This window comes from Hyperolius riggenbachi, chromosome 1, assembly GCF_040937935.1.
Source record: "Hyperolius riggenbachi isolate aHypRig1 chromosome 1, aHypRig1.pri, whole genome shotgun sequence".
NCBI lineage: Eukaryota > Metazoa > Chordata > Amphibia > Anura > Hyperoliidae > Hyperolius > Hyperolius riggenbachi.
The window spans coordinates 486,829,411-486,856,558 of NC_090646.1; the positions used below are offsets into that span (position 1 = coordinate 486,829,411).

The 27,148-nt window shown below is 43.9% G+C and overlaps 2 protein-coding genes across 5 annotated transcripts in view; both read right to left on the reverse strand.

The window, feature by feature from the left end:
* The window catches only part of ZFHX2 (zinc finger homeobox 2), a 149,701-nt gene that overhangs the window by 91,507 nt on the left and 31,046 nt on the right, over positions 1-27,148 (reverse strand). Inside the window, exon 1 of one of the 4 annotated variants that reach the window (XM_068242212.1) lies at positions 11,770-11,803. The exons of the other annotated variants lie outside the window; for them this stretch is intronic. The gene's annotated coding sequence lies outside the window, so the exon portion shown is untranslated. Of the gene's footprint in view, positions 1-11,769; positions 11,804-27,148 lie in introns of those variants that run through there. 4 annotated transcript variants of the gene reach the window in all.
* Positions 22,500-23,297, reverse strand: LOC137531874 (uncharacterized). Its single transcript, XM_068251909.1, has one exon. The coding sequence runs from the start codon at positions 23,295-23,297 to the stop codon at positions 22,500-22,502; it is 798 nt and encodes a 265-aa protein (XP_068108010.1).

A 27,148-nucleotide genomic window follows, 5' to 3' on the forward strand; every position in this document is an offset into this window, starting at 1 on the left:
GAAGTGATTTTATGAATATTCTACTAACAGCAAAAGGAGATTTATACGGGTAAATCCATGCCCATTTTAACTTGCGACTAAAAAAATATATGCCTCTGATACCCCATTAGTACCAGGTGTTAGAAATCTGTAATGCACCCATAAAGGTTTTGCTTCTTGTTTTGCTGAAACTATTAAAAGCTGTAGACACCACCCGGATTCCCTTTGGAGGTAATTTTCTTCCTCAGTACCACATGTTATGGTGTCACATTTATCCCATATCACCCCTATTGCTACCACCACCATGACCACCTGCCCCTGACGGAGGGCTGTCAGACCGGCGCGGGGAGCGACACCAAGCTGATCCAGGTGAGTGGGGAGATCAATGCTCTTTGTCAAAGCGATTTGCTGAGACTTATCACTGGTTGAACAATCGAGAGGGGTCGAGGCTGCTGTACGTAAGAGGCAGTCATTATCGGCCGCCTCAACAGTGTTTCATCTGGCGTGTGTACAGACCTTTACTGTGCCTGCCATATCACTGTTATGCTAATTAACAATGCTTATTTGAATGCTACAACTACCATCCATCCCTTTCTTAGCAGAATTAGCACTTGTGTATAAGAATTACATAAAGCACAATGCGTGAAGAACAGCTCTCCAGTGCCCCCTTCTGCAAGTGTCACCACAGGCATCTGCCTGGTTTGCCTATGCCTAAAAATGGCACTGCTCATCTCATTCTTAATCCTCTGTAATCTATGTTGTACTCTTGTTAACTGTTGTTTACTATTTTTTCTTTCTCCTTTTCTCTTCACGTACTGTTTTATACTGTTTCTCATAAACCAGCATAAGTATTTAGGACATGTTATATGTTATGTTAATGTATTAAGCCAAAGTGGGTAAGACAAATGAATCATCACTGCATGAGTATCTTTCCAGTGGCGTAGCTAAGGAGCTGTGGGCCCTGGTGCAGGTTTTACATGGGGCCCCCCCAAGAACTTTATACATAACAATTGATACAGCGCACCAAAACTTGCCAAGGACAACCACAGTGTCAGAGGTGCAAGAAGGGGATTGGGAACAGTGTGTTAAGGATTACTACTATTCAAAGCATCTATAGAAGTGATTATTACCAGCACAGGACCAATAGAGAGCTAATACTGTGATAGAGGGTGGACCCTTCGGGGCCCCTCTGGCCCAAGGGCCCCGGTGCGGTCGCAACCTCTGCACCCCCTATTGCTACGCCCCTGTATCTTTCCCTTAATAATGTATAGATTTTCACTTTGAATGTTGAACGTTTTAAGCTCATCTGTGAGTACTTTGTAAATTGTAATGTGGACTGTGGGTGGTGTACTTTTAATAACTGCTGTCGTCTTTATTCTTATGTATAATTTTATAATTAAGCTGAGTCAGACAATTTAGCTGCATATACTTACGAATGTTACTTGTATTTCTTTACTAGTATACTGCTTAAAGAAATACACATTGAAACAGAAAACATAATGACTTCAGAATCCTTCTGTGTTGAAAACTATACACTAACCCTAACCTGACCCTAACACTAACAAAACCTTCACACTAAGGGACTGGGGACCCACTCTTGCATTGCTCTGAAAAACGTGGCAGTGTATTTGACTAAACCTGTGTTTGTCATGTCACTCAGTTGCAGTGAAAACCCCATTCAACTATACTGAATGGGAAAGCACCACAGCAGCAGTGCTTTGTGCAGTTCAAAAGTGTGCCCATCAGACAGTGTGCAGTCTATGCAGTCGATGGCCTCAATTCATAAAGCATTACAGCATGCAGTAATGCTGAAAACAGCAGACTTTCCTGAGCACTTAGCAAAGTGTCAATTCATAAAGGCTGTTACCGCATGAAAAACTGAAATTACTGACTTGGCTGTAATTACCTCCAACACGTCAGTAAATTGTCAGCAAATGTCAATTCATAAAGCCTTCAACAAGTGGTAAGTGAGATGATAATTACCGACACCTCTGGTGAGGTCTTAGGCTAGGTTTCCATTTGTGCGGCGGCATGCGTCTTGCGAGACGCGATGCCGGCACAGCTGTTGCCTCTCGCAGCCGAATCCCTCTAGCCGTGCTATGCGCGGCTAAGGGATTCAGACAGCTACGCACAAAATTATGCTGCAGGGCCTCAGATTTTTCCTCGGCAACGAATTCGGATGGCTCTCATAGACTTCTATAGGCTGCTGAAATCCATCCGAATTCGTGGGCGGGGAATCGGCCTGGATTCGCAGCAGTGGAAACCCGGCCTTAACAATGCAAGTCTCCTGTGCAGGGAGCCGAAGTCTCTGTGAGTCTGTGCAGAGAGCAAAAGTCTCTGTGAGTCTGTGCAGGGAACCGAAGTCTCTGTGAGTCTGTGCAGGGAGCCGAAGTCTCTGTGAGTCTGTGCAGGGAACCGGAGTCTCTGTGAGTCGAAGTCTCTGTGAGTCTGTGCAGGGAACCGGAATCTCTGTAAGTCTGTGCAGGGAGCCGAAGTCTCTGTGAGTCTGTGCAGGGAACCGGAGTCTCTGTGAGTCTGTGCAGGGAACCGGAGTCTCTGTGAGTCGAAGTCTCTGTGAGTCTGTGCAGGGAACCGGAATCTCTGTAAGTCTGTGCAGGGAGCCGAAGTCTCTGTGAGTCTGTGCAGGGAGCGTCTCTGTGAGTCTGTGCAGGGAGCGTCTCTGTGAGTCTGTGCAGGGAGCCAAAATCTCTGTGAGTCTGTGCAGGGAGCCGAAGTCTCTGTGAGTCTGTGCAGGGAGCCAAAATCTCTGTGAGTCTGTGCAGGGAGCCGAAGTCTCTGTGAGTCTGTGCAGGGAACCGGAGTCTCTGTGAGTCTGTGCAGGGAACCGAAATCTCTGTGAGTCTGTGCAGGGAACCGGAGTCTCTGTGAGTGGAAGTCTCTGTGAGTCTGTGCAGGGAACGGTAATTACAGCTTGAAACAAAAGAGAGATCCACTTCTGCTGTACCGCTCAATGAGCTGCAGTAATTTACCGAACTTCAAAGGCAGCTGTGAAAATCTTTATGAATTAGCACACAAAAGTCTAAAATACCGAATGCGGTATTTTCCCTCCCAGATTTTTTTTACTGCAAAGCCTGTTATGAATTGAGGCCATATGTCCGATTTCCCTGTATATTGCATACTGAGACACTGGTGAAATCAGCTCGCTACAAAACAGTCCAGAAACCAGGCCCTAACCATCCCTAGCACTAGCAAGTCTTTTCCAACCAGAGCCAGGACAAGATACTCCAGCACCCAAGGCTGAAACGCCAAAGTGCTCCCCTCCATCCCTCCCACCCCAGCCATCACACACTAATTGCTATTAGACTAAGAGGTGCCCCAGGGCCCCCAACCCCCCCAGCACCTTAATCTCTAGTTATCTGGCTTGCAGTCACTGCCATGTATCCCCTTTTCTTGTTTCCCTCTGCTTCAAACATAATAGGGGAATGATAGCTAAGTGAGTTGTGCGCCCCCTCCTACACTGCGCCCAGAGGCTGGAGCCTCTCTCGCCTCTGCCTCGGCCCTGTTTCCAACCAAACCAGCCTACCAGATTGGGAGGAGTCAATAATTCCCATCACCAAGTTACCAAGATCATATGGTGCTGGATCCGGTGGTTTCACATTAGGTAATATCATTAGCACATGGCTAAATAATATATTGGGACGCATGATCCAGGGACTCATGCTAAGAAACACTGCCATATATTTACTGATGCCATGAGTTCTGCTCCCAACTTTAAAGTGGTAGCAAGCCATTACTAGAACATAAGAGCCAGGTTATCCACAAGGCATGTAGGCAAGTACCTAGGGCCTGGGGAGCGTCTAGGGGCCTGGTTGATGCTAATCACCAAATCTTACCAAAAATGAAGGTCAAGGGTGAGTCCAAATTTGTTACTTGTCTACTGCCCCATTTCACTTTAATCTGTCTCTAGTGAAATACCAGAGGGAGACTTTTCTGCACAGACCAGTCAGCTTTCACATGAACCATATCCCTAGCTGGGTCCACGTTTTCTGACAGTCCCAGGAACTCCAATTTAATGCAAATCATGAATTTTATGCCCTCCAGACTGATGACAGCGTAAAACCAAAAGCTGTTTTACATGATCACTTCTTGAACCCTTTAGCATTACTGAAGGTAATGAACTTTTCCTGTCTACATATTGCTCAGCTATCCATACCTCAGTATGGATCTATTCTCTTTTGCATGCCTTCATCTGCAAGAGGCTTCCTAAGTGTCTTTTCTACTCTGCATGTGGTTCCTCCACCCTCACCTCCACCCCTCTCTCTGCACAAGCACCATCAAAGCTTCTCATTTCTCTTATGTCAGTTGAGACTCCTTCCAATATTATTCTATAGTACAAAAATCTCTCAGTGTTTGATGAATAAATCCCATAGAATAACACTGGAAGCAGTTGTACATCACACATGAGGATAAAAAAAAAAACTTTGATGAATTAACCTTTGGTTTACTTTCAGCTATTTTTCTGTAGAGCTGATATTCTCTTGCCTCCTCTCTCCATCCCTTTGCTCTTATCTCTCTCAGCATACAGCATATGCTGCTTGTCTCACAATAGGTCACAACAGGGACAGATCTTACAAGTTATTAAACTGGTCGTAGATATGAGATGACCGTCACCTGATCCGGGCTTTTTTCAGCCACATGGGGTGACAACCTTGTATCTATAGTGCAAGCAAATAGCCACCAAGCTGTTCTTTAGACTCTTAACTTATATACCACTATCACCTGCCATGTGGGTGAAAAACCCTCTAGAAGCAAAGTCAGGGAATATATTTAAATAGTGAGGGATTAATGCTGATCTTTAAAAAGATGCTATTTGCCTGGCTGCTGTGTTGATCCTTTGCCTTCAATACATTCTGGATCCCTGACCAGAACAATCATGTACAGTAGATTAGGTGTTCTGACCAGATTAGCAGTATGTCTATTGCAGCAGAGTGACTTAAACGTGTCTAAGGGCTCATTCACACTGCACAATGCATGCAGATACGTGATTTCGTGTATGTATTTCAAACACACTTAATGCGCATCGCAAAGCATTACAACACGGATATCGGCAACCTTGATTTTATTGAACTCGACTGGAAACCACGTGGGTCATGAGCTACGTTTTTCCCCACCGCGTTACAACGCACGGGAACACACACTGTGCTGTGAACCATGTGGTCATAACCGAAAGCAATGCACATAGTGTGAAGGAGCCCTAAAGCCGGGCAAATGGCTTTTTTAAAACGTTATAGCGATATGGCAACCTCTGTGCATATATGAGGTTACCAGCAAAACATGCACTTATCTTTCTTCTTTTCCATATTATCAAAGGAGCCAGCAGGAAAGGGAATAAAAGGAACATGTCATAGAACATGACCAAATTAGGAATAAAGCCCTTTCATAGGCACCTTGTAGTGTCTGCAAATACTTGTAACTGAGACAATTTTCAAATCAATTTCTGTGTACCTGGATTAATGGCACTCTATTCAAGAGGGTATTGATGTTTCACGACATGGAGGTTAGCTTTGTCCCCTTCTGGCCACTGACGTTCTAAGCATTGGGCTATTAAGTGGCTGTTAGGGCAAGAAAAGAGTAGGGCTTTCTACCAAGTTTGGAAAATCATGGCCTTCTTTTATTGAATTAAGGATCCTCAGTTGAAATATACAGCGGACCCTCACAGTATTCTGACATTAGTCCCAATCTGTGATAAAACTGTTTCAGAAAGAAAGTAAAAAGTATTTGTCATCAATAAAGATGTACTTTTTGTCCTACACATTTTAAATGCTGGCTACCAGGTTCAGCGATTCCTGAAAGTTAGTGAACCCCTTTCAATGTTTTATATTTCTGCATAATTATAACCTACAATATGATCTATTTTTCATGCAAATCCAAAAACTTGATGTGAGAGCTCAGTTACACAAATTGAGTCTAACAGGGTAACGCATGCTGCCCCCTTGTCATTAGTACTAGTAAAATTGCCACAGTCTGCCCGTGCATGGCAATTTTACCATTGCTTCATGCATCAAGTGTCTAGGTTATATAATACAAGCAAAATGTTATGCGATACTAGAAGAAACTGCACACCCAGGTCCCATGATATTTTTGTATTTGCTCTTACCACAGAGGTAGAGAGAGCAGGTGGACCACCACAGATCAAGCATATCAATGAAGCAGCACCACAATGCCAGTTAAATGAATTCCTAGCCAGAGTAATCCTAGGATATGCAATAATGATAGTACAGAAGCAAGTTAATTCAGCACAAATAACATTGAACCATGCATTGTTTGGTGCTGTGTCATCAGAAAGCACAAGTAGAGAAAATGCTTCGGTTAATGTTGAGGTGGGTAGGGGTTACAGTTCAGCATCAGTAATGTTGGGGACGAGTGGGGGGTTAGTTGGCAGGAGTATTAGGCCCTTTTCTTTCATACCATATTTGGTTCCAGCGTACCATAACTAATTACCATAGTCAAAGTCATGAATAACAGAAGTGTGAGCTGTCTGGAAAATGCATGCAGCGACATGTTTAGTGCCACAATCGAGAAGGTGTGAAAAGATGCACCTAGTGTGGAAGGAGCCAAAGAAGGCAGGTTAGAGCTAGGTGATAAGAAGGGGTTAGCATTGGTGGAGATAGGTGAAGGTTATGGATAGGCAAAACAGTGTTGTATACCTGAAATAGCAAAGTATTTGTAAAGACATTGGCAATACTCTTATGCCAATGCTTACCAGGCTTATTTTACTGGCGATGGGTGCAAAAATGTCAAACTCAATAGCACCCACAACATATCAGTCATCTTTTCTTGCTCCCTATAATTGGTGCCATATGCTGCAGCCGCTATGTCAGCTGACCCTATGACAAGTAAGAAGGGTGAATCTTATAAAACTGCCATTATTTTTTCTATCCAAAACAATGGTCAAAGCTGCAGTATATCTGGATATGGCAAATTCTCCTTCAAAACAATTTCTTTTTCATTTCCACATCATGTAAACATGAGTTCTATTGATGTTCTGTTTTGTATGCCTGGTACTATTTCCCCATCACCTTAACTGTGGCCACAAGTAAAACCAGCATTCTAGAACTTGTCTTTTTTATATCTGATACACTCAAGGTGTAATTCCTTTACTGGAGGCTACAGTGCTAAAATAAGATATAGTAGTACTACAATTCTGGCCATGCAGTGCGGCAGATCAGTATGAATCGTAACACTGATTGATGAAAAAACAAGGAAACGGAAAACATTTCACATAAGCATAAGTATGCATTTCATTTGTGCATTTAGCTATTCCCTTTGGGTTGACGTTTAATTAGGTCATATCGTAAATACTCTATTTGCAAATCCCAAACAAGTTTTACATTTTAGATTGTCTCCAGTCAAGCTCCAATAACAGCATGTAACTAACAGCTGACTTGTAAGATGGTTGTTCACACATGGGAGGCCAAATTGGATAGAATCCAGCTGTTCTACTGTTAGAATGACAAGCCTTGATGGGCTTGTTAATGAGGTCAAAAGAAGAACCAAGTACTATGCTGGATTGACACCATTGACTGCACAAATACTATTATTGATGTTATTGGTGTCTCGTGACTACAAATTCTATAGTTTAAAGTTTCTTCTCACTATAAGCTGTGTGTTATCACTTAAAGGAACACTATCAAATAAAACAACCTTTTTATACTAATGCTGTATGTTAGGACACACATTACCACAACTACAACAATTTCTTCCTTCACACAGCGCTGCCTTTCTGATGTAAAATCATCCCATCATTTCAAGATATAGAAAGTGTCGGCTCTGCAGGACTGGACCATGTTCCTGCACAGGGGGGTTGCTATCAATTCCTCGGTGTATAGTTTATTAATCACCTTGCTGAAAGAATCTTATTCAGGTGGTGATAAGGGGTTAAAGATTCCAGCAATATGTGTTTATTGCCTTCACTTCTCTTTTACAGAGGCATTATCAGGATCTTTATCCGTATGTCTTACCCTCCCAGCATTGACAGCACACAGCAGCCTAGGAAGTTACAGTAGATGCAGCCAGAAGTGTAAAATCACAAACAGCCAGTCAGTCAGGAGTGGTGCATATGCATCTCCCTGACTGCTAGTTATAGTACAGCAACATTCTACCTGTTATCTCTTCAGTACAGTATATTAGTGAGCTGTGTGAGGAATAAAGGAATATTTTAAGACAGAGAGAGAGAGAGAGAGAGAGAGAGAGAGAGAGAGAGAGAGAGAGAGAGAGAGAGAGAGAGAGAGAGATAACTGTGTGAATAAATAAAGTGCCCCTAGCACTATTGGTAATGTGTACCCAGGGCCGGGCCGAGGCATAGGCTGGAGAGGCTCCAGCCTCAGGGCGCAGTGTAGGAGGGGGCGCACAATTCATTCAGCTGTCATTCCTAATTGTGTTTGAAGCAGAAAGAAATGAGAAAAGGGGATACATAGCAGTGACTGCAAGCCAGATAACTAGATATTAAGGTGTTGGGGAGGTTGTGGGCCCTGTGGCCCTCTTAGTCTAATAGCAATCAGTGTGTGACGGCTGGGGTGGGAGGGCTGGAGGGGCGCACTTTGGTGTCTCAGCCTTGGGTGCTGGAGGACCTTGTCCCAGCTCTGTGTGTACCTAATATAGAGTATTAAAAAAGTTGTTTTAATTGATAGTGTTCCTTTAAGAATGTGAGTCATGTAACAGATATTTAACTGCTAGCACCACTCATAAATTTCCAGTTCTTGGTGGAGCACACAAGGTCCCTGATTGTCTAGCAATGTCAAGGCACAACAGTACACCACAGTGGGACTATGCCAGGATAAGGGCTCACATTTTCTGGCTGCACTGACCTTCCCTGCAAACAACCACACACCATAGGATGTCAGCGCAAGAGCTCCTGCTGCCTGTGTGACATGTAAGAATAAGAAATGCAGCCATCCTGTCTCACAGAGTCATACAAAATGTGCTCCCTACAGCAAGTGCGGGCAAAATACTTGCCCTATAACAAGTGCAACAATAATGCTCACCACAATAACTGCATCCATAATATCCCTATATAACAAGTGCAGGTATAATACTCCCCATATTACAAATGCAGCCATATTGTATAAGTGTGTGAAGTGTCAATTAAGCCTTGTACTTGCATGAGCACTGTCTCACATAGGAATTTGGACTTTATCGCTCAGGCAACAGTTTAGGGCTGAGTTCTATACAGATGTGTCACTAGCCTGTAGGGAAGGAGGGGCCGATGGCGCAAAACATAACAGATAGGCATGAATTGGGCAAGGTGAGCAATTCTATAGGCCAGTGTTCGGCTATGATAATATGCCAGTCGGATTTCTTGCTGACACATCGAGTGGATTCGGGGTCTGATGTACACACCCTAGAGATTCTCAGTAGAGGCAGCCTTACTGGCCACCGTAGCCAGGAACCAGCATATGTACAAGGCTTAAGAAGCTGAATGTGCATTCCCAATGCAGTTTTTATGAGGCATACTACGTTTATTTGCCACACTATATGTTACAGCATTAATACAAGGATGTTAATTAACTTATCAGAATGTTTTGCGGTTGTGAGAGATAACCCGAGTACCCAGAAAAAAGTGTATCCATCATATCCCCTATATAGCAGGTGCACGTCAGCCTCCACATGGCAAGGGCATCCACAAAGGCCCCAATAAACCGTGCAGCCATAATGTACTCATACCACAAGTGCAGCCATAAGGTCTTGACATCACAAGTGCAGCCATAAGGTCCTGACATCACAAGTGCAGCCATTATATCCCACATGACGAATATAGCCATTATGTCCTTCTGTAAGAAGTGCATCCACACCAGTCATTATAAAGCAAGTGCAGTCATAATGCCATAAAATAATGCAGGCATAATCCCCCCAAGACAAGTGTAACCATAATGTCCGCTATAAAACATGTGCAGCTGTAATTTCTCCCATATAACAACTTCAGAAATCATGTCTTGCCTTGCCCCAACCCCCTTAACCTCCATGTACATTTCATCATGATTGCATAGTTAATTGGACATATTTACTTGCATCTCTGCAGCAACTTGGCTGTTTCCACCCAGCGCTCATCTTGTCACATCGCCTCAAAGCCTGAGTGCAGGCTGATATTACACCTGAACTGTTGTAAAGGACCTATGGCATAGGATAACATAAATATTCACTGAAGACTGCATAAAAGTGGGGTATAGGGCAGCTTCTAGGTAAGTAGTTGTGGGTGAGGGTGTATCTGCACACTGATATGTGTTTTTAACTATAATTAGAGAAAAATAGTCTTGCTGATTTAGTATGAATGAGAGAGGGATCTCTTTTATGTTTTATTTTGCTCTTCTCAATCATGCATGTTGTAAAGACTATAAGCAGACTTTCTGTTTTGCTTGGTGCAATGCGATTCAGTATTTCTGAGGTGGTTGTATAGACACTTGGGGCCAGTGAAGGCACAGAGACGGCGATTACTGAACTGTGGCAACTGTAAGAGTCATAGAGTATTGTGCTTCAAAAACTGTAAAGGCCATTCAGAAAATGGAGACAGCAAATATTTAGTGGATTTACAAGATATCATGATCAAGGAGCCTGGAGCCTAATACTCCATCCTAGATGCTGGTGAAACGGGTAATTTCACTTCAGAGACAAGGTGAAAGTATTGAGGGGTCAGTGGTGCATTTAGTAGATGAAGCAACACTTAAATTGGAGTTTAGCACAAACTTGTCCAGAGGAACCTCCCATCCACCTCCCCCCACACTACATCTACATTTCAAATAACAGTTATTAAGCTAAAACTCTTACAAATATACCAACTGCGTGTGGTCCGGTATTAGTCATGGAGAGAATATGAAGACATAACAACAAAAGTTTAAGTGATACCATTATTGACTAACTGTACAATAGTTTTCTGCAAGCTTTCGAAACTTTAAGTTTCTTTTTCAGGCATGTTTCAGAAGTAGACCAGAACCATACAAAGTAGTACACGTCTTTGTATGGTTCTGAACCAGTTCTGAAACATGCCTGAAGAAGAAACTTAAAGTTTCAAAAGCTTGCATAGAAATCTTGTACAGTTAGTCATTAAAGGTATCACCTAAACATCTTTTCTTGTTATGTCTTCAAATATACCAACCAAATAGCTTAGCATGGATGGTGTCCAATTGTTACATTTTTGTGCAAAACAAGACTTCTGCTGCTAAAAACTTAAAAAAAAATCAAATGGCCTAAAGCATCTGTAAAAAAAGGTAAAAGGATCTGTGGGCAGTATATTTTGTACCTGAATATATATATATGCTGTTTGTACTTATACCTTCTTTTTTTTAATAAAAGCTTTATTGTTGAAAAAAAAAAAAGGATCTGTGGGTGCCATTCAGAATGCAAGGTTTGCACGGTTGGCGAGATAATTCCGTTACAGGAAATAGCTACTGAGGGAATTCCAGAGAAGGCACTTCAAAAGTGATTCATATGATATCAGCTAGTCAAGGCACTTAAACACATAGGGAAACAAGCCCTGCCACTGGGTGCCTTACAAAATATTTGTATCTAGAGTTAGGGTTGGAGTCACCTAAGAGCGCTTTTTACAGTGCTTGACGATAACTGGCAAAGCACTACAATAGTTGAGCACTATGAGGGTGATTCCACTACGCTAATTGCTAGCGGTTGCGATTACTGATCAGCCTGCATCATTTTTGGAGCAATTTCGTTTAAAGGAATGCAGGGGCAAAATTGTATTGCATCACGTGACCACCTCTGTTAGAACTTCCAAGTGTGCTATATATTATAGCACGGTGGCATAGTGGTTAGCGCTCTCACCTTGCAGTGCTGGATTCCTGGTTCAAATCTGCAAGGAGTTTGTATGTTCTCTCCGTGTCTGTGTGGGTTTCCTCCGGGCACTCCTGTTTCTTCCCACATGCCAAAAATATACAGATAAGTTAATTGGCTTCCCCCTAAATATACTTTTCCCAGCGCTGTGTAAGATGTCAGCACTATATAAATGCTAATAATAACAATAATAATAATATTGCCTTGATGCCCCTTGCCACTTATAGACTTTGGAAGGTATCATGACTGGATCCTATCACAACGGTTTAAATGCAGCAGTCATGTAACTGCTGTTTCTTCAGGAAATTTACAATGTTTAAAGGACTTTTTCAAAAACTGTTATCCAAAATGTAGTGGGCAGAGCTTCGGGGTGTGCTGCAGGCAAGACAGGTTTATCCTAAGCTCAGCTTTAAAGTGAAGGTATCATTGACAGGGCCTACAGCAAAATCAGATAAATCAGATTTTGATGCCATGAAATTGAGCAACATTGGATGACACTATGCCAGCATTAAATTAACTTTTTAAACTAATCATCAACTTTTACATAAATATACCTTCCTTGCCCACCTTACCTCAAATGACCTAATTCAAAAATGTGATTAGGAAACAGAAGTCTCCATCAGTATTCCACTTTTGGGTACCATGACAGCAACATCTCTCAAGGAAAGGTGCAGAAAGGTTACAAATTACTCAGTTGAATGTCAGAGCATGGGGGATTGTGTTAGCAAGTCCTGTATGTACTGTACCTAAAAAAAATGTCTTACAGTGCTGGGCTGCAGGAAAACAACTTTCAGAATATCCCAAGAACAGGTAGAAAGGAGGAAAAGTCTGCATCCAGCAATGCCATACAAACCTGATTTACTAAACCAGAACAGGCAATACTAATGTCCTCATTTTCAATTGGGAAAATTATCATATACCGGTATATGTCTTCAGATCCATAAAGTCTTGATTTAGCCTTAAAGCTCCATTTCAGTAATGTTCTTTTGTGGGCTCCTTCTGCAGCCCAGTAGTCTGCTCTTCCAGCGGACTTCCTTCTGCAGCCCAGTAGTGTGCTCTACCAGCAGACTTCCTTCTGCAGCCCAGTAGTGTGGTCTTCTAATGGACTTCCTTCTGCAGCCCAGTAGTGTGCTCTTCTAATGGACTTCCTTCTGCAGCCCAGTAGTGTGCTCTACCAGCAGACTTCCTTCTGCAGCCCAGTAGTGTGGTCTTCTAATGGACTTCCTTCTGCAGCCCAGTAGTGTGCTCTTCTAATGGACTTCCTTCTGCAGCCCAGTAGTCTGCTCTTCCAGCGGACTTCCTTCTGCAGCCCAGTAGTGTGCTCTTCCAGCAGACTTCCTTCTTTCCCCCAGTAGTGTGGTCTTCTAATGGACTTCCTTCTGCAGCCCAGTAGTGTGCTCTTCTAGCAGACTTCCTTCTGCAGCCCAGTAGTGTGCTCTTCCAGCAGACTTCCTTCTGCAGCCCAGTAGTCAGCTCTTTCAACGGACTTCCTTCTGCAGCCCAGTAGTCAGCTCTTTCAACGGACTTCCTTCTGCAGCCCAGTAGTGTGCTCTCCTAATGCTGGGAATACACGGGTCGATCCGGCGGCCGGTTAGCTACCGGATCGACCCCAGCCGCGTACCCACTGGTCCGCGCGTGCGCGCGGATCGATTGACGCTCGTCCCCGCCGGCGCTTCCTTATCAGCGCTCGATTCCCTGCCATTGTCCGCTGGCGGGGATCGAGCGGGCGAGGGTTGAGCGGCTGAATATTATCAGCTGGCCGGATCAGCTGGTCGATACACGGTACAGAAACGTACCGTGTATCCCCAGCATAATGGACTTCCTTCTGCAGCCCAGTAGTCTGCTCTTCCAGCGGACTTCTTCTGCAGCCCAGTAGTCTGCTCTTCCAACGGACTTCCTTCTGCAGCCCAGTAGTCTGCTCATCCAGCGGACTTCCTTCTGCAGCCCAGTAGTGTGCTCTTCTAATGGACTTTCTTCTGCATCCCAGTAGTCTGCTCTTCCAATGGTCTTCCTTCTGCAGCCCAGTAGTGTGCTCTTCTAATGGACTTCCTTCTGCAGCCCAGTAGTCTGCTCTTCCAACGGACTTCCTTCTGCAGCCCAGTAGTGTGCTCTTCTAATGGACTTCCTTCTGCAGCCCAGTAGTCTGCTTTTCCAACGGACTTCCTTCTGCAGCCCAGTAGTCTGCTCATCCAGCGGACTTCCTTCTGCAGCCCAGTAGTCTGCTCTTCTAATGGACTTCCTTCTGCAGCCCAGTAGTCTGCTCTTCCAACAGACTTCCTTCTGCAGCCCAGTAGTCTGCTCTTCCAACGGACTTCCTTCTGCAGCCCAGTTGTGTGGTCTTCTAATGGACTTCCTTCTGCAGCCCAGTAGTGTGCTCTTCTAATGGACTTCCTTCTGCAGCCCAGTAGTCTGCTCTTCCAACGGACTTCCTTCTGCAGCCCAGTAGTCTGCTCTTCCAATGGACTTCCCTCTGCAGCCCAGTAGTCTGCTCTTCCAACAGACTTCCTTCTGCAGCCCAGTAGTCTGCTCTTCTAATGGACTTCCTTCTGCAGCCCAGTAGTCTGCTCTTCCAACGGACTTCCTTCTCCAGCCCAGTAGTGTGCTCTTCCAACGGACGTCCTTCTGCAGCCTAGTAGTCTGCTCTTCAAACTGACTTCCTTCTGCAGCCCAGTAGTCTGTTCTTCCAACGGACTTCCTTCTGCAGCCCAGTAGTCTGCTCTTCCAACGGACTTCCTTCTGCAGCCCAGTAGTGTGGTCTTCTAATGGACTTCCTTCTGCAGCCCAGTAGTCTGCTCTTCCAACAGACTTCCTTCTGCAGCACAGTAGTGTGCTCTTCCAGTGGACTTCTTCTGCAGCCCAGTAGTCTGCTCTTCCAATGGACTTCCTTCTGCAGCCCAGTAGTCTGCTCATCCAGCGGACTTCCTTCTGCAGCCCAGTAGTCTGCTCTTCTAATGGACTTCCTTATGCAGCCCAGTAGTGTGCTCTTCTAATGGACTTTCTTCTTCTTCATGCTTCCTTATCAGCGCTCGATTCCCTGCCATTGTCCGCTGGCGGGGATCGAGCGGGCGAGGGTTGAGCGGCTGAATATTATCAGCTGGCCGGATCAGCTGGTCGATACACGGTACAGAAACGTACCGTGTATCCCCAGCATAATGGACTTCCTTCTGCAGCCCAGTAGTCTGCTCTTCCAACGGACTTCCTTCTGCAGCCCAGTAGTCTGCTCATCCAGCGGACTTCCTTCTGCAGCCCAGTAGTCTGCTCTTCTAATGGACTTCCTTATGCAGCCCAGTAGTGTGCTCTTCTAATGGACTTTCTTCTGCATCCCAGTAGTCTGCTCTTCCAATGGACTTCCTTCTGCAGCCCAGTAGTATGCTCTTCCAACGGACTTCCTTCTGCAGCCCAGTAGTGTGTTCTTCTAATGGTCTTCCTTCTGCAGCCCAGTAGTGTGCTCTTCTAATGGACTTCCTTCTGCAGCCCAGTAGTCTGCTCTTCCAACGGACTTCCTTCTGCAGCCCAGTAGTGTGCTCTTCTAATGGACTTCCTTCTGCAGCCCAGTAGTCTGCTCTTCCAACGGACTTCCTTCTGCAGCCCAGTAGTCTGCTCATCCAGCGGACTTCCTTCTGCAGCCCAGTAGTCTGCTCTTCTAATGGACTTCCTTCTGCAGCCCAGTAGTCTGCTCTTCCAACAGACTTCCTTCTGCAGCCCAGTAGTCTGCTCTTCCAACGGACTTCCTTCTGCAGCCCAGTTGTGTGGTCTTCTAATGGACTTCCTTCTGCAGCCCAGTAGTCTGCTCTTCTAATGGACTTCCTTCTGCAGCCCAGTAGTCTGCTCTTCCAACAGACTTCCTTCTGCAGCCCAGTAGTCTGCTCTTCCAACGGACTTCCTTCTGCAGCCCAGTAGTCTGCTCTTCCAATGGACTTCCCTCTGCAGCCCAGTAGTCTGCTCTTCCAACGGACTTCCTTCTGCAGCCCAGTAGTCTGCTCTTCCAACGGACTTCCTTCTGCAGCCCAGTAGTCTGCTCTTCCAATGGACTTCCCTCTGCAGCCCAGTAGTCTGCTCTTCCAACGGACTTCCTTCTGCAGCCCAGTAGTCTGCTCTTCTAATGGACTTCCTTCTGCAGCCCAGTAGTCTGCTCTTCCAACGGACTTCCTTCTCCAGCCCAGTAGTGTGCTCTTCCAACGGACGTCCTTCTGCAGCCTAGTAGTCTGCTCTTCAAACTGACTTCCTTCTGCAGCCCAGTAGTCTGCTCTTCCAACGGACTTCCTTCTGCAGCCCAGTAGTCTGCTCTTCCAACGGACTTCCTTCTGCAGCCCAGTAGTGTGGTCTTCTAACGGACTTCCTTCTGCAGCCCAGTAGTCTGCTCATCTAATGGACTTCCTTCTGCAGCCCAGTAGTCTGCTTTTCTATTGGGCATCCTTCTGCAGCCTAGTAGTGTGCTCTTCAAATGGACTTCAGTCTGGAGCCCAGTAGTCTGCTCTTCCAATGGACTTCCTTCTGCAGCCTAGTAGTGTGCTCTTCTAATGGACTTCCTTCTGTAGCCCAGTAGTCTGCTCTTCTAATGGACTTCCTTCTGCAGCCCAGTAGTGTGCTCTTCCAATGGACTTCCTTCTGCAGCCCAGTAGTCTGCTCTTCCAATGGACTTCCTTCTGCAGCCCAGTAGTGTGCTCTTCTAATGGACTTCCTTCTGCATCCCAGTAGTGTGGTTTCAATATGGGGCTTCTTTCCAGGTACATAGCGCACCCACGCACACAATCCCACATTCATTGGTAGTTACCAGCTCACAAGTTCTGCCATTCAGCTTAGCACTCTAGTCCTCATTCTGAACCTTTCCAAGAGAGATATGCTACTGCCATGGTAACCAAGGATGGCATGCTGAAGAAGACGTCTACGTTTAATAATCTATACATGAACATAAATGTGAATATTTTATAGTACTTCTCTCAGTATAATAATTGATTTATTACACTTATGAATGAATGGTGAATTTCAGTCCAAGGAACACAGGATATGTGCGATCATCCCCCATGCTCAGCCAGACTGATGCACTACTAGGACCTGCTGCAAACATCAACTTACATACGGATATAAGATTGTGAATTACTTTCCTTTCTATGGACTGATTGGGAACTGCTGAGATTTTCTAGGAGGTGAATGCTATACAGCACAATAGCTACAAGTGTCCTTGAATTGAATACATTGCTGGTATATATATATCAAGCTGTGTACAGGCAGGTCTCACAGGTGACACCCTGAGATCTATGCACTGTGGGACATAAAGAAGAAAGAATAACATTTCAACTTCTGCTTCAATACTTGCATGAGAAAAGATTCTTAAGATTCTCAGCAAAGTGTTTACTAGCACTCTCCCTATTCTTTGAGATAAACCTTGCACTATTTTTGATCCTTTTGCACTACATATACTGTATACAGTACAATATAATAACTGATAATGAGCTGAAAATCAGTCTTATCTCCAGGGAAATTGGGCTCTATAAATGGCTTCTATAACGTCACTCAATATTGGCCTCACAAAAATAGGTACATCTTTATGTGTATATAACAGGGCTGTGGAGTTGGAGTCAAGGTGATGGTGGTTTCATAAACTGAGGAGTCAGAGTTGGAGTCGGATGATATTTGTACCTACTCCATAGCCCTGCAGGGGCTGTGGAGTCTGAGTCGGAGAGTCGAGCAATTTTGAGTGCCTCAACTTGGAGTCAGTGGGTTCATAAACTGAGGAGTTGGAGTCGGATGATTTTTGTACCGATCCCACAGCCCTGGTATACAACTCTCTCTGCCACTCGGCGTCAATATTTCTATCTATAGCTTTTTGATGGGCAAACATACACCCATTGCATACCTCAATATAATTTGTACAGATTATGTGGCATATCATGTGACATCTATGAATAACAGTTCAAGCTCAAATTTCTTTGTGGTCATAGACACAGAGCCTCTTTTTACTTGTGTTTGTTTATCAGATCACCTCCTGCAACACTGACCCTCAGAGCTGCAAGCTGCAACATTCCACAATATGTAATATTCATAGATATATATGAAAATGATCATGACTTCTTACCAAGAATCAGAAGCATTGCCCAATGAGAGTGCTTTTAACATTTTCAGCAGGGTTACTTTAAAGAACTCCATTCACTGCTTTTGTTTGTTAGCATAGGGAAGGGTCTGGAAGACCACTACTAACTTCCTGTAACGTACAAACACGGCAGCAGTTCTAGGCCTCTGCCTATTCTAGGCAAACATGTAACTGGTGTCTTGAGTCTCGTTCACACTCACGAGAACTGATGCCTGACAGGAAACAAACACCATCCCTAAGCTGACAGTTTAGGCCAGAGTCTGTACAGACTTGTCACTAGCCTGCAGGATAGCAACATGTTCTGTTGCTATGGAGGGAGATGAAAGGTGGACAGTGCAGTGCACAATGGAGTGGGCAGGGTGAATAGGAGAACAACGCCCTTTGCCTGCACTTGCCTGAGACGATCTACCAGGCGGACCACTTGCCAATGCATCAAGGAGGGTTGGGGGCCACAGTACAGACACTAGATTTTTGGCAACTGAAGCACCATCTACTATGTATAGAAAGCATTAGGGTCTGAAATATTATCATTTTCCCTGAATCACAATGGCTATCATTCATAAAGCATTTCCGCATGCGGAAATGCTTAAAACAGCTGACTTTACTGAACACTCGGCAAAGTCAGCATTCATAAAGGCTCTTTCCGCATGAAAAAATGACACTACCGAGCAGAGTGATAAATCACCGCCTTGTGCGGTGATTATCGGAACAAATGTAGCAAAATGTTCATTCATAAAGATCACCGCAAGCGGTGTGAGGTCGGGAAGTACCGCTCACTCTGATGTGGCGATAACAATGTAAGTGAATGGAGACACACAGACCTCCCAGGCAGCTGCAGCAGAGCGGAACACGGAGAAATGTATCAACTCGGCTGCTTCCATGTCTCCGCAAGCCTACCGCCAGCCTAGTTCGGGTAATCTCCGCACTGCTACCGCACATGGATACATTTTTATGAATGCCCACCCAGAAGTCTAAAATACCGGCAGCGGTGTTTTCCCGCATTGATTCCCCTTACCGACAGCTCCTTTATGAATGATAGCCAATATATGCAAATAAATCCTATTGTATTTGTGGTATACTGGCCTTTCACGCGCCTCCAAATGCTATGCAAACCAATGTTCTGAAAATTGCTAATGACTATTGTTAAAGAATACCTCAACACACATACATACACTTTTCAGCAAAGCCAATATTCTAAATAATCACTTCCAATTTGTCCATTTTGCTGTATGAGAACGTTCAAAGTGTGCTTGTTGATGTGAGAACTAATACAGAAATGTCATGTTGTGCCTATGTGAACATTCCAGAGCAGCTGTAGACAGGCATATATTCATCTCCATGGCATCAAGCAAAATATGAACATTTTCAGTATGGCAAAACAGATTTGTACGTCAATACAAGTTAGTAAGTGATCACCACTCACAATGTTATTTTTTTCCTCTACCCTGCTTTTTCACTTACCACGTTTAATTCATCAAAAAGGTGCAGTTACTTGTTACATGCCTAAGAAATAAATTACCAGTATATATAAGGAGTTACTCTCATTTTTAGATGGTTCAAGAAATTTAGATGATATTTTTTCATCCTGGACTAAATTGAAAATCGTAGAGGACACAATAAGCAATGCAGTAATTGTTAGATAATGATGCATTAGTTGTCTTTCTGCATATTGATCTTTACTAATACTACGTAGGCTTAATTGTTTATGTGTCATTGGAATTTATCTATATAGAAAAAGCATTTCAGAAACAATGACACCACCCTCTCCCTCAGATCCTGAAGGACAGGGAATTAATGTAGCCTTTAGAAATATCTTGGGAAGGGTTAAATGCTTTGTTACACAATGAGCAGTGTGAAACTTTACTGAACTGTAGCTGAAATGCTGGGCACAAAGAGTAAATCTCTTGGCAGTAGGTGGGTGGAGTCACTTGATGGCTCTATGCTGGGTAATGAGAGCTGTTCACAAACTGGGAAAACAACTCTCACTTCTACTGGTAGCTTTCTGTCATTTTCCGAATGGATTTCTCTGACTGCATCAAATATGAAAATTGTGTAAGTACTGTAATAGCATAGTCCACAAATAACCTTTACTAGCAATAAAAACCTTGAAGGTCAAACCAGGGATTTAAGCTAAATAGCAATGCATACAACATCTTACATTAGCAGCCATGACTTCTGACTGTCTTACTTTCAGACAGCGCACTAGCTTTCAGTACTTAGGCTGGGAGCCAGGCAATGGCTGCTTTCATAGAAAGAACACAATGCTATTTAGCATCAGTACAGGTTCAGTTTAGAGATTAAGCACTATCAGACATTTCGAAACCATAGAACTTAGTAATGCTGCTCTGTGAGACCAGGTGCTCTCATTCATCACAATGGAAAATGTATGTTGTTCAAGGCTAGGAACTGTTCAGAATAACAGCAATCTGAAAGTGAATTGTTTGAGATGAAAGCAAAACGTATAACTTTTTTAGGATTGGTCTGTGATCCTAACAGATAAAAGTAATTTCCAGCATTTTGTGGGGTCTGGGCCATCTGTGTATATCACCTGAAAAAATCCTTTTCTGTACTCTACTGTATCATCTGTGAGTATTTCCTGTCACTTCCTACCCTTCCAAACCGGAATTGGTTGTATTCCCATCTCAAGTTTCCTTTTTGGAGGGGGGCAGTTCCTATTTGAATTCATATTCCGGTCTTTCTTTCCTCTTCAGTTGTCTCTATTTAAGGGATCGATATACAACTACTACTACCAATATGTCCTGTCTTCCATTGCAGCAAAGTGCATCAAGCATGCCACCATTTCCTGTTCTGAGTGATTCTGTTGATCTTGGTCCATGATGTCTCTGTCTTCTTTATTCAAAATTGTTTTTGGTCCTCCTCTTTTCCTTCTGCCTTGGGTGTTTCATTTTAGAGCTTCTTTCTCTATGGAGCTTTCCTTGTGGAAAATGTTGCTTCGCCACCCCCATTTCCTTTACTTGATCTGCAACTATATTCTTCTTGAGCTGTTTTCCACAACTTTTTTTTTTATGTGAAATTACATATGACCACCAAATATTTAGTATTCTTACGGCAGAAATTTATAAAAGTTTGAAGGCTTTTTTCTGACATCTCTGCTATTACCTTCCATGTCTGACATCCATACAGGAGGACTGCCTTCACAGATAACTCTGGAATATTCTAAGCTTTATTTTTAAAAAATAAAGTATCTTCCATATTGGATACAATTTTACAAAGTCAGTTTTTTTCTTCGTGATACAACTTTTGATGTTAGCACTGGCAGCACCATCTGTTGTCACCAGACTACCTGTATACTAAAACTCTCAGTTTCAATGTGTTTTCATACACTGGGACTACTGTGTTGGGGTCTATATTGCTGTTTAGCCACATCTTACGACTATAAGTCCCACCTCACTACTTTCATCTTGTAGCCCAAATAACTTTCCTTACATATTTTGGAACCTTTGCATTGGCACCCAATGTAAACCAATATATATTTGCATATAAAAATTGTGTTTAAAACCTTAGGTCCTACCTCATAAACATTGTATTTGTTACTGTGAAATGCTGATATAACGGAAATGTAGTAATAAGAGTAATGTAGTAATATAGGCCTCAATTCATAAAAGGCTTTGCCTGGGAGGGAAATTACCGCATTTGGTATTTTAGACCTTTGTGTGCTAATTCATAAAGATTTTCACAGCTGCCTTTGAAGTTTGGTAAATTACCGCAGCCCATTGAGCGGTACAGCAGAAGTGTGGCGATATCTCTCTTTTGTTACAATTATGGTTCCCTGCACAGACTTGCAGAGACTTCGGCTCCCTGCACAGATGACTCACACAGATGTCGGCTCCCTTCACAGATGACTAACACAGACTTCGGCTCCCTGCACAGATGACTCACACAGACTTCGGCTCCCTGCACAGATGACTCACACAGACTTCGCCTCCCTGCACAGATGACTCACACAGACTTCGGCTCCCTGCACAGAGACTTCGGCTCCCTACACTCTGCATTGTTAAGACCTCAATAGAGGTCTCTGTAACTTGTTAAGACCTCACCAGAGGTGTCGGTAATTATCGTCTGGCTTACCGCAGGCTTTATGAATTGACATTTGCTGACAATTTACTGACATGTGTTGGAGATAACTACAGCTAAGTCAGTAATTTTCCTCACTGCTCGGTAATTTCAGTTTTTCATGCGGTAACAGCCTTTATGAATTGACACTTTGCTAAGTGTTTGGGAAAGTCTGCTGTTTTCAGCATTACCGTATGCGGTAATGCTTTATAAATTAAGGCCATAGAGTGATGAGGGCAAGACTGGGGGTGTGATGAAGGCATGGCTGGGGGTGTGATGAAGGCATGGCTGAGGGTGTGATAAAGGCATGGCTGAGGGTGTGATGAAGGCACGGCTGGGGGTGTGATGAAGGCATGGCTGAGGGTGTGATGAAGGCATGGCTGAGGGTGTGATGAAAGCGTGGCTGGGGGTGTGAGGAAGGCAAGGCTGGTGGTATGATGGGGCAAGGCTTGGGGTGTGATGAAGGCAATGCTTGGGGTGTGATGGGGGCAAGGCTGATGGTGTGATGGGGCACAGGTTGCAGTGTGATGACGGCAGAACTGAGGGAGTGATGGGGTCAAGGCTGAGGGTGTGATGGGGGCAAGGCTGATGGTGTGATGGGGCACGGGTTGCGGTGTGATGAAGGCAGAACTGGGGGAGTGATGGGGCATGGATGGGGGTGTGATAAAGGCAAGGATGGAGGTGTGATGGGGCAAGGCTGGGGGTGTGATGAAGGCAAGGCTGGGGGTGTGATGGGGGCAAGGCTGGGGGTGTGATGGGGCAAGACTGGGGGTGTGATGAAGGCAAGGCTGGGGGTGTGATGGGGCAAGACTGGGGGTGTGATGAAGGCAAGGCTGGGGGTGTGAAGGGGGCAAGGCTGGGGGTGTGATGAAGGAAAGGCTGGGGGTGTGATGGGGGCAAGGCTGGTGGTGTGATGGGGCATGGGTTGCGGTGTGCTAATGGCAGAACTGGGGGTGTGATAGGGGCATGGTTGGGGGTGTGATAAAGGCAAGGATGGAGGTGTGATGAAGGCAAGGCTGGGGGTGTGATGGGGGCATGGCTGGGGGTGTGATGAAGGCAGAACTGGGGGATTGATGGGGCAAGGCTGAGGGTGTGATGAAGGCAAGGCTGGGGGTGTGATGAAGGCAAGGCTGGAGGTGTGATGGGGCAAGGCTGATGGTGTGATGGGGCACGGGTTGCGGTGTGATGAAGGCAGAACTGGGAGACTAATGGGGGCATGGCTGGGAGTGTGATGGGGGCATAGCTGGGGGTGTGATGAAGGCAAGGCTGGCGGTGTGATGGGGCAAGGCTGATGGTGTGATGGGGCACGGTTTGGGGTGTGATGAAGGCAGAACTGGGGGAGTGATGGGGGCATGGCTGGGGGTGTGATGAAAGCAAGGCTGGGGGTGTGATGAAGGCAAGGCTGATTGTGTGATGAAGGCAAAACAGTGGGTTTGATGGGGGAATTATCAATTCTATGCCAATTGCAACCAATAAAAAAACGTAAAACATCCCATTTAAACAAGTAGTCAAGCCTTTTTATGACCACATAGTTGATAACAGCTGGGAGGTTTTTTTTTTTTAGTATGATGGGACACACTTCAAATATTTTTCTTTAGAGATTGTCTGCCATTCTCCTCCACATATCCTCTCAAATTATAAATAAAAGGACAGACAGTTCAAATGTGGCTTCTTCAGACTAGAGAATCCTTTTCTCAATTACTAATATGACTTTCATGCATCTTTTACTTAGAAAAGGCTACTTTTTGGCTACTCTGCCATACAGGTGGAATTTTACAGTGATGGGTCCTTCTGGAAGGTTTCTCCATTTTCACACAAGTTCCCTGGCATTCGGTCAGAGTGACCTTTGGGCTCTTGGTCACCTCCATTCTCCCCTATTTGCTCAGCTAGGTTGTGTGACAGCTTTAGGAAGAGCCATAGATGTTCTACACTTACTCCATTTACGAATTATGGAAGCCATTGTGCTTTTGGCAACCTTTAATGTTGTAAAACATTTTATGTATAGCCTTCCCTGACATGAGAGACCAGGGTTCGAATCTCAGCTCTGCCTGTTCAGTAAGCCAGCACCTATTCAGTAGGAGTCCTTGGGCAAGTCTCCCTAACACTGCTACTGCCTATAGAGCGCGCCCTAGTGGCTACAGCTCTGGCGCTTTGAGTCCACCAGGAGAAAAGCGCTATATAAGTGTTTGTCTTTGTCTTTTTGTCTATCTATGTCTCAACACAATTCTGCTTATGAACTTTGCAGGCAACTCCTTCAACATCATCGTGGCTTTGGTTTTGCTTTGATGCACTTTGTCAACTAGGGTGGCCTTATTAAACAGGTTTGTGCTTTTGTTTTCTAAAAATGTCCAATCAATTCAATTTATCACCGAACTACAAATAATTTTCAAGACATCTCAGTGATGATCAATAATTTGATGCATCATAGTAAGTTTCAATTGTCAATTGAAGGGTGTGAATACTTGTGGCAATGTGATATTTTGTTATAAATAAAAGATATCATTGCTAAATCCTGTTTTCATTTGTCAATACAAGGTATTGAGCGTTGCCTGATAAGGGAAAAATAAATGTAAACTAGTTTAGCAGCAGGCTGGCTTATACTGAAAAGTGCAGCGGTCTGAGTAATTTCTGAATGCATTGCATGTATGAGCTACCCGAAATGTCTCTCTTTATCCTTGCCTACACTTAAACCTGCATCCGTTTCCTCATGGTTAATAATCATGTACCAGTACTATGGGCTCCTGTGTACAAACTAAAGCCCCATACTAAAAGAAACTATATAGCATCTATTTTATACACTGTGTATAATAAGTAGTACTTCCTCATATTGCGTTTGTGCTCTGCCGGTATAGAAGGGATTGAGAAAGCTCTTGTGGGTCAGGCTGAAAATGCTCATGGTAAAAACAGTAAAACTGTCACTTGGAAGTCTAGCCTATTAGCATTTACAGCCAGGTCTGACCTTCTGAAATTAATCATGAGAGTGAGGGGACTTAGGGACTGCCTTTATTCCATGTGTTCCAAGTGTGACAGTGATACCGTTGCTGAAATGCTCGTTCCCTTTATGTCATTTCATATTGTAGTAAGAAATTTGGCTTTTTCACTTATTTATCAAACACTCCAACCCACTCATAATTCTCCTATAAAAAGTGTGTAGGTTCTGGTCTCTGAAGGTGTCATTTTAAATATCAATCCTATGTGGAGAATAGAACAAAGCATGTTGTAGGTAAAAACAAAGCATGTTGTAGGTAAATCATTTTGAAAAAAAGAAATGCAGTTTTCTACATTGCTGCAAAGGCAAGCGGTGGTGTCACCTTCTCCAACAAGACGAACAAATAAATGAGAAATCCAGCTACAGGACTGACATCTTCATTATGGCCTTGTGGGAGAAAGCACAGGCACGCTTTTCTGATTTAAAGGAAACCTGTGAGAAACAGAAAGTCTCCCTGCATGAGCCTGCTCTCCAGAATGTTCTCAGAACCCCGACATCGGTTCTGGGTGGAGCTGATCCTCAATTGCGGTATGTAATAGAACGTTCACCGTGTGCTAATATCCAGTGTATAAATCAACCTTTCTCGCCTCAGCTCCATCCTGGTGATCTTTACATGAAGAATTCTTAGCTTTGGCAGTACATCCAAATATGGTGAATTTGCTCATAATTATCATTCACTGCGTTTGTGAAGCTTCACTGTCCTTCTATTGTGGATATGAGAGCAATGTTCACCACCTTTGTTTTCATGTGTATTAGATGCTTCATCAAATGGGGGCCTCATATATCTCTGCCTCTGTCCATGTAATTGACCCTCAGCCAGTGTCCATCTGTCTTTATGATCATCTGACTCCGCTGGATGTGTTTGTCTTTGCATGAGCGCGTTAATTCCTTCCACTCAGAATCTTTATTCTTCCCAGTCTGCCTATCATTACACACAGGACTCTAATCGATATTCCAATCCTCACATATTTTTAGATAGACTGAAACTACCAAGATAACGGTATACATCTTTACATTCTACATTGAAAATATGTTAAACAGAACTACTGTGTATTTAACTGATCAGTGATAAATGCCGAAGAACCTGAAACCCCTTCATCCAAGAATCTGAGCAAAGAAATTCAAGACCAGCTGTGACGACACTTCCTGGAGCTGAAAGCAAGTATGTGTTCATCTTAAGAAGTTTGCTAAATTAGAGTAAGTTGGCGGTGGCTGCAAGGGTTAGGTTCACTTAGCTTCAATGGTTAGTCACCACTTTTCTGGTTAGGCTACTTGGAAGTTTAAATTAAACATATGGTATACATAATTTAAAGAGTTTGCGTTAGGCTTAGGAAAAGGTTTAGTTTACTGTCAGAATTAGGGCTCAGATGAGAAGCATATGTAAATATGTACGTGTAAGGCTAATTGAAAGAAAAAAAAAAGGTTAACTTTAGTTTTCAGCTTAAATAAAATGATCAGGCTGGTGTAAGGTGTTAGGGACAGTAACAGTACCCTGCACATGTTATTGTTGGGCATAATTTGGGTTAGGCACAGGGTAGAAGATGTTGCACTCTGCTTACATCTGTACTGTCCTAGAATACTTATTATCATGTACTTCTCAGTCTACTCTCTGTCCATCTTAACTCCCATGTGTAACCTTGTTTTTCTGTATATGTGACTTTCACCTTTTTATACAGTCCTGTGTCTATGTGTATAGCACAAGCATCAATGTTACCACTATATAGCTGAGAACTCGTGGACCTCTGTGACTAGCCCTGTGACCTTATGTAAATATGACATGTCAAATATTTAACCCCATTTCTCTGTTTACAGTTGCACATTCATAACTCACACTGTGTCTCTTCATCTTAACCCTACACTTCTGTGTATATCAGAGTAGCCATGACACCTGAGCAGGTCCACCTTTGGATCATGAAGCATCAGTTTGCATCTGTGTAAATCAGTGTGACCAGCCTCTGTGTACATCAGCATGTACATTAGTGTAGCTCTGCATGTACAATGAATGAACTAATCCTATACCTAGCTAGCCTGTTTATTTGGGTATACCTGCATTTCCAGACTTCACTCTGCATCTCTTGTACATTTAAACTCACTATCGCAATGCACATCTGGACCCTTACAGCTTTCCCTATGGTCACCTGCTGTACCATAACATTCCCTGTCACTGTGTGTATATGAGTCTCATGAGCCCAGCCCCCACACTAGTGTAGCCATTG

Excerpts from the sequence above, each read along its gene's own strand:
- LOC137531874 (XM_068251909.1), bottom strand. The coding sequence starts at position 23,297 with ATGCCCCCATCACTCCCCCAGTTCTGCCTTCATCACACCCCAAACCGT.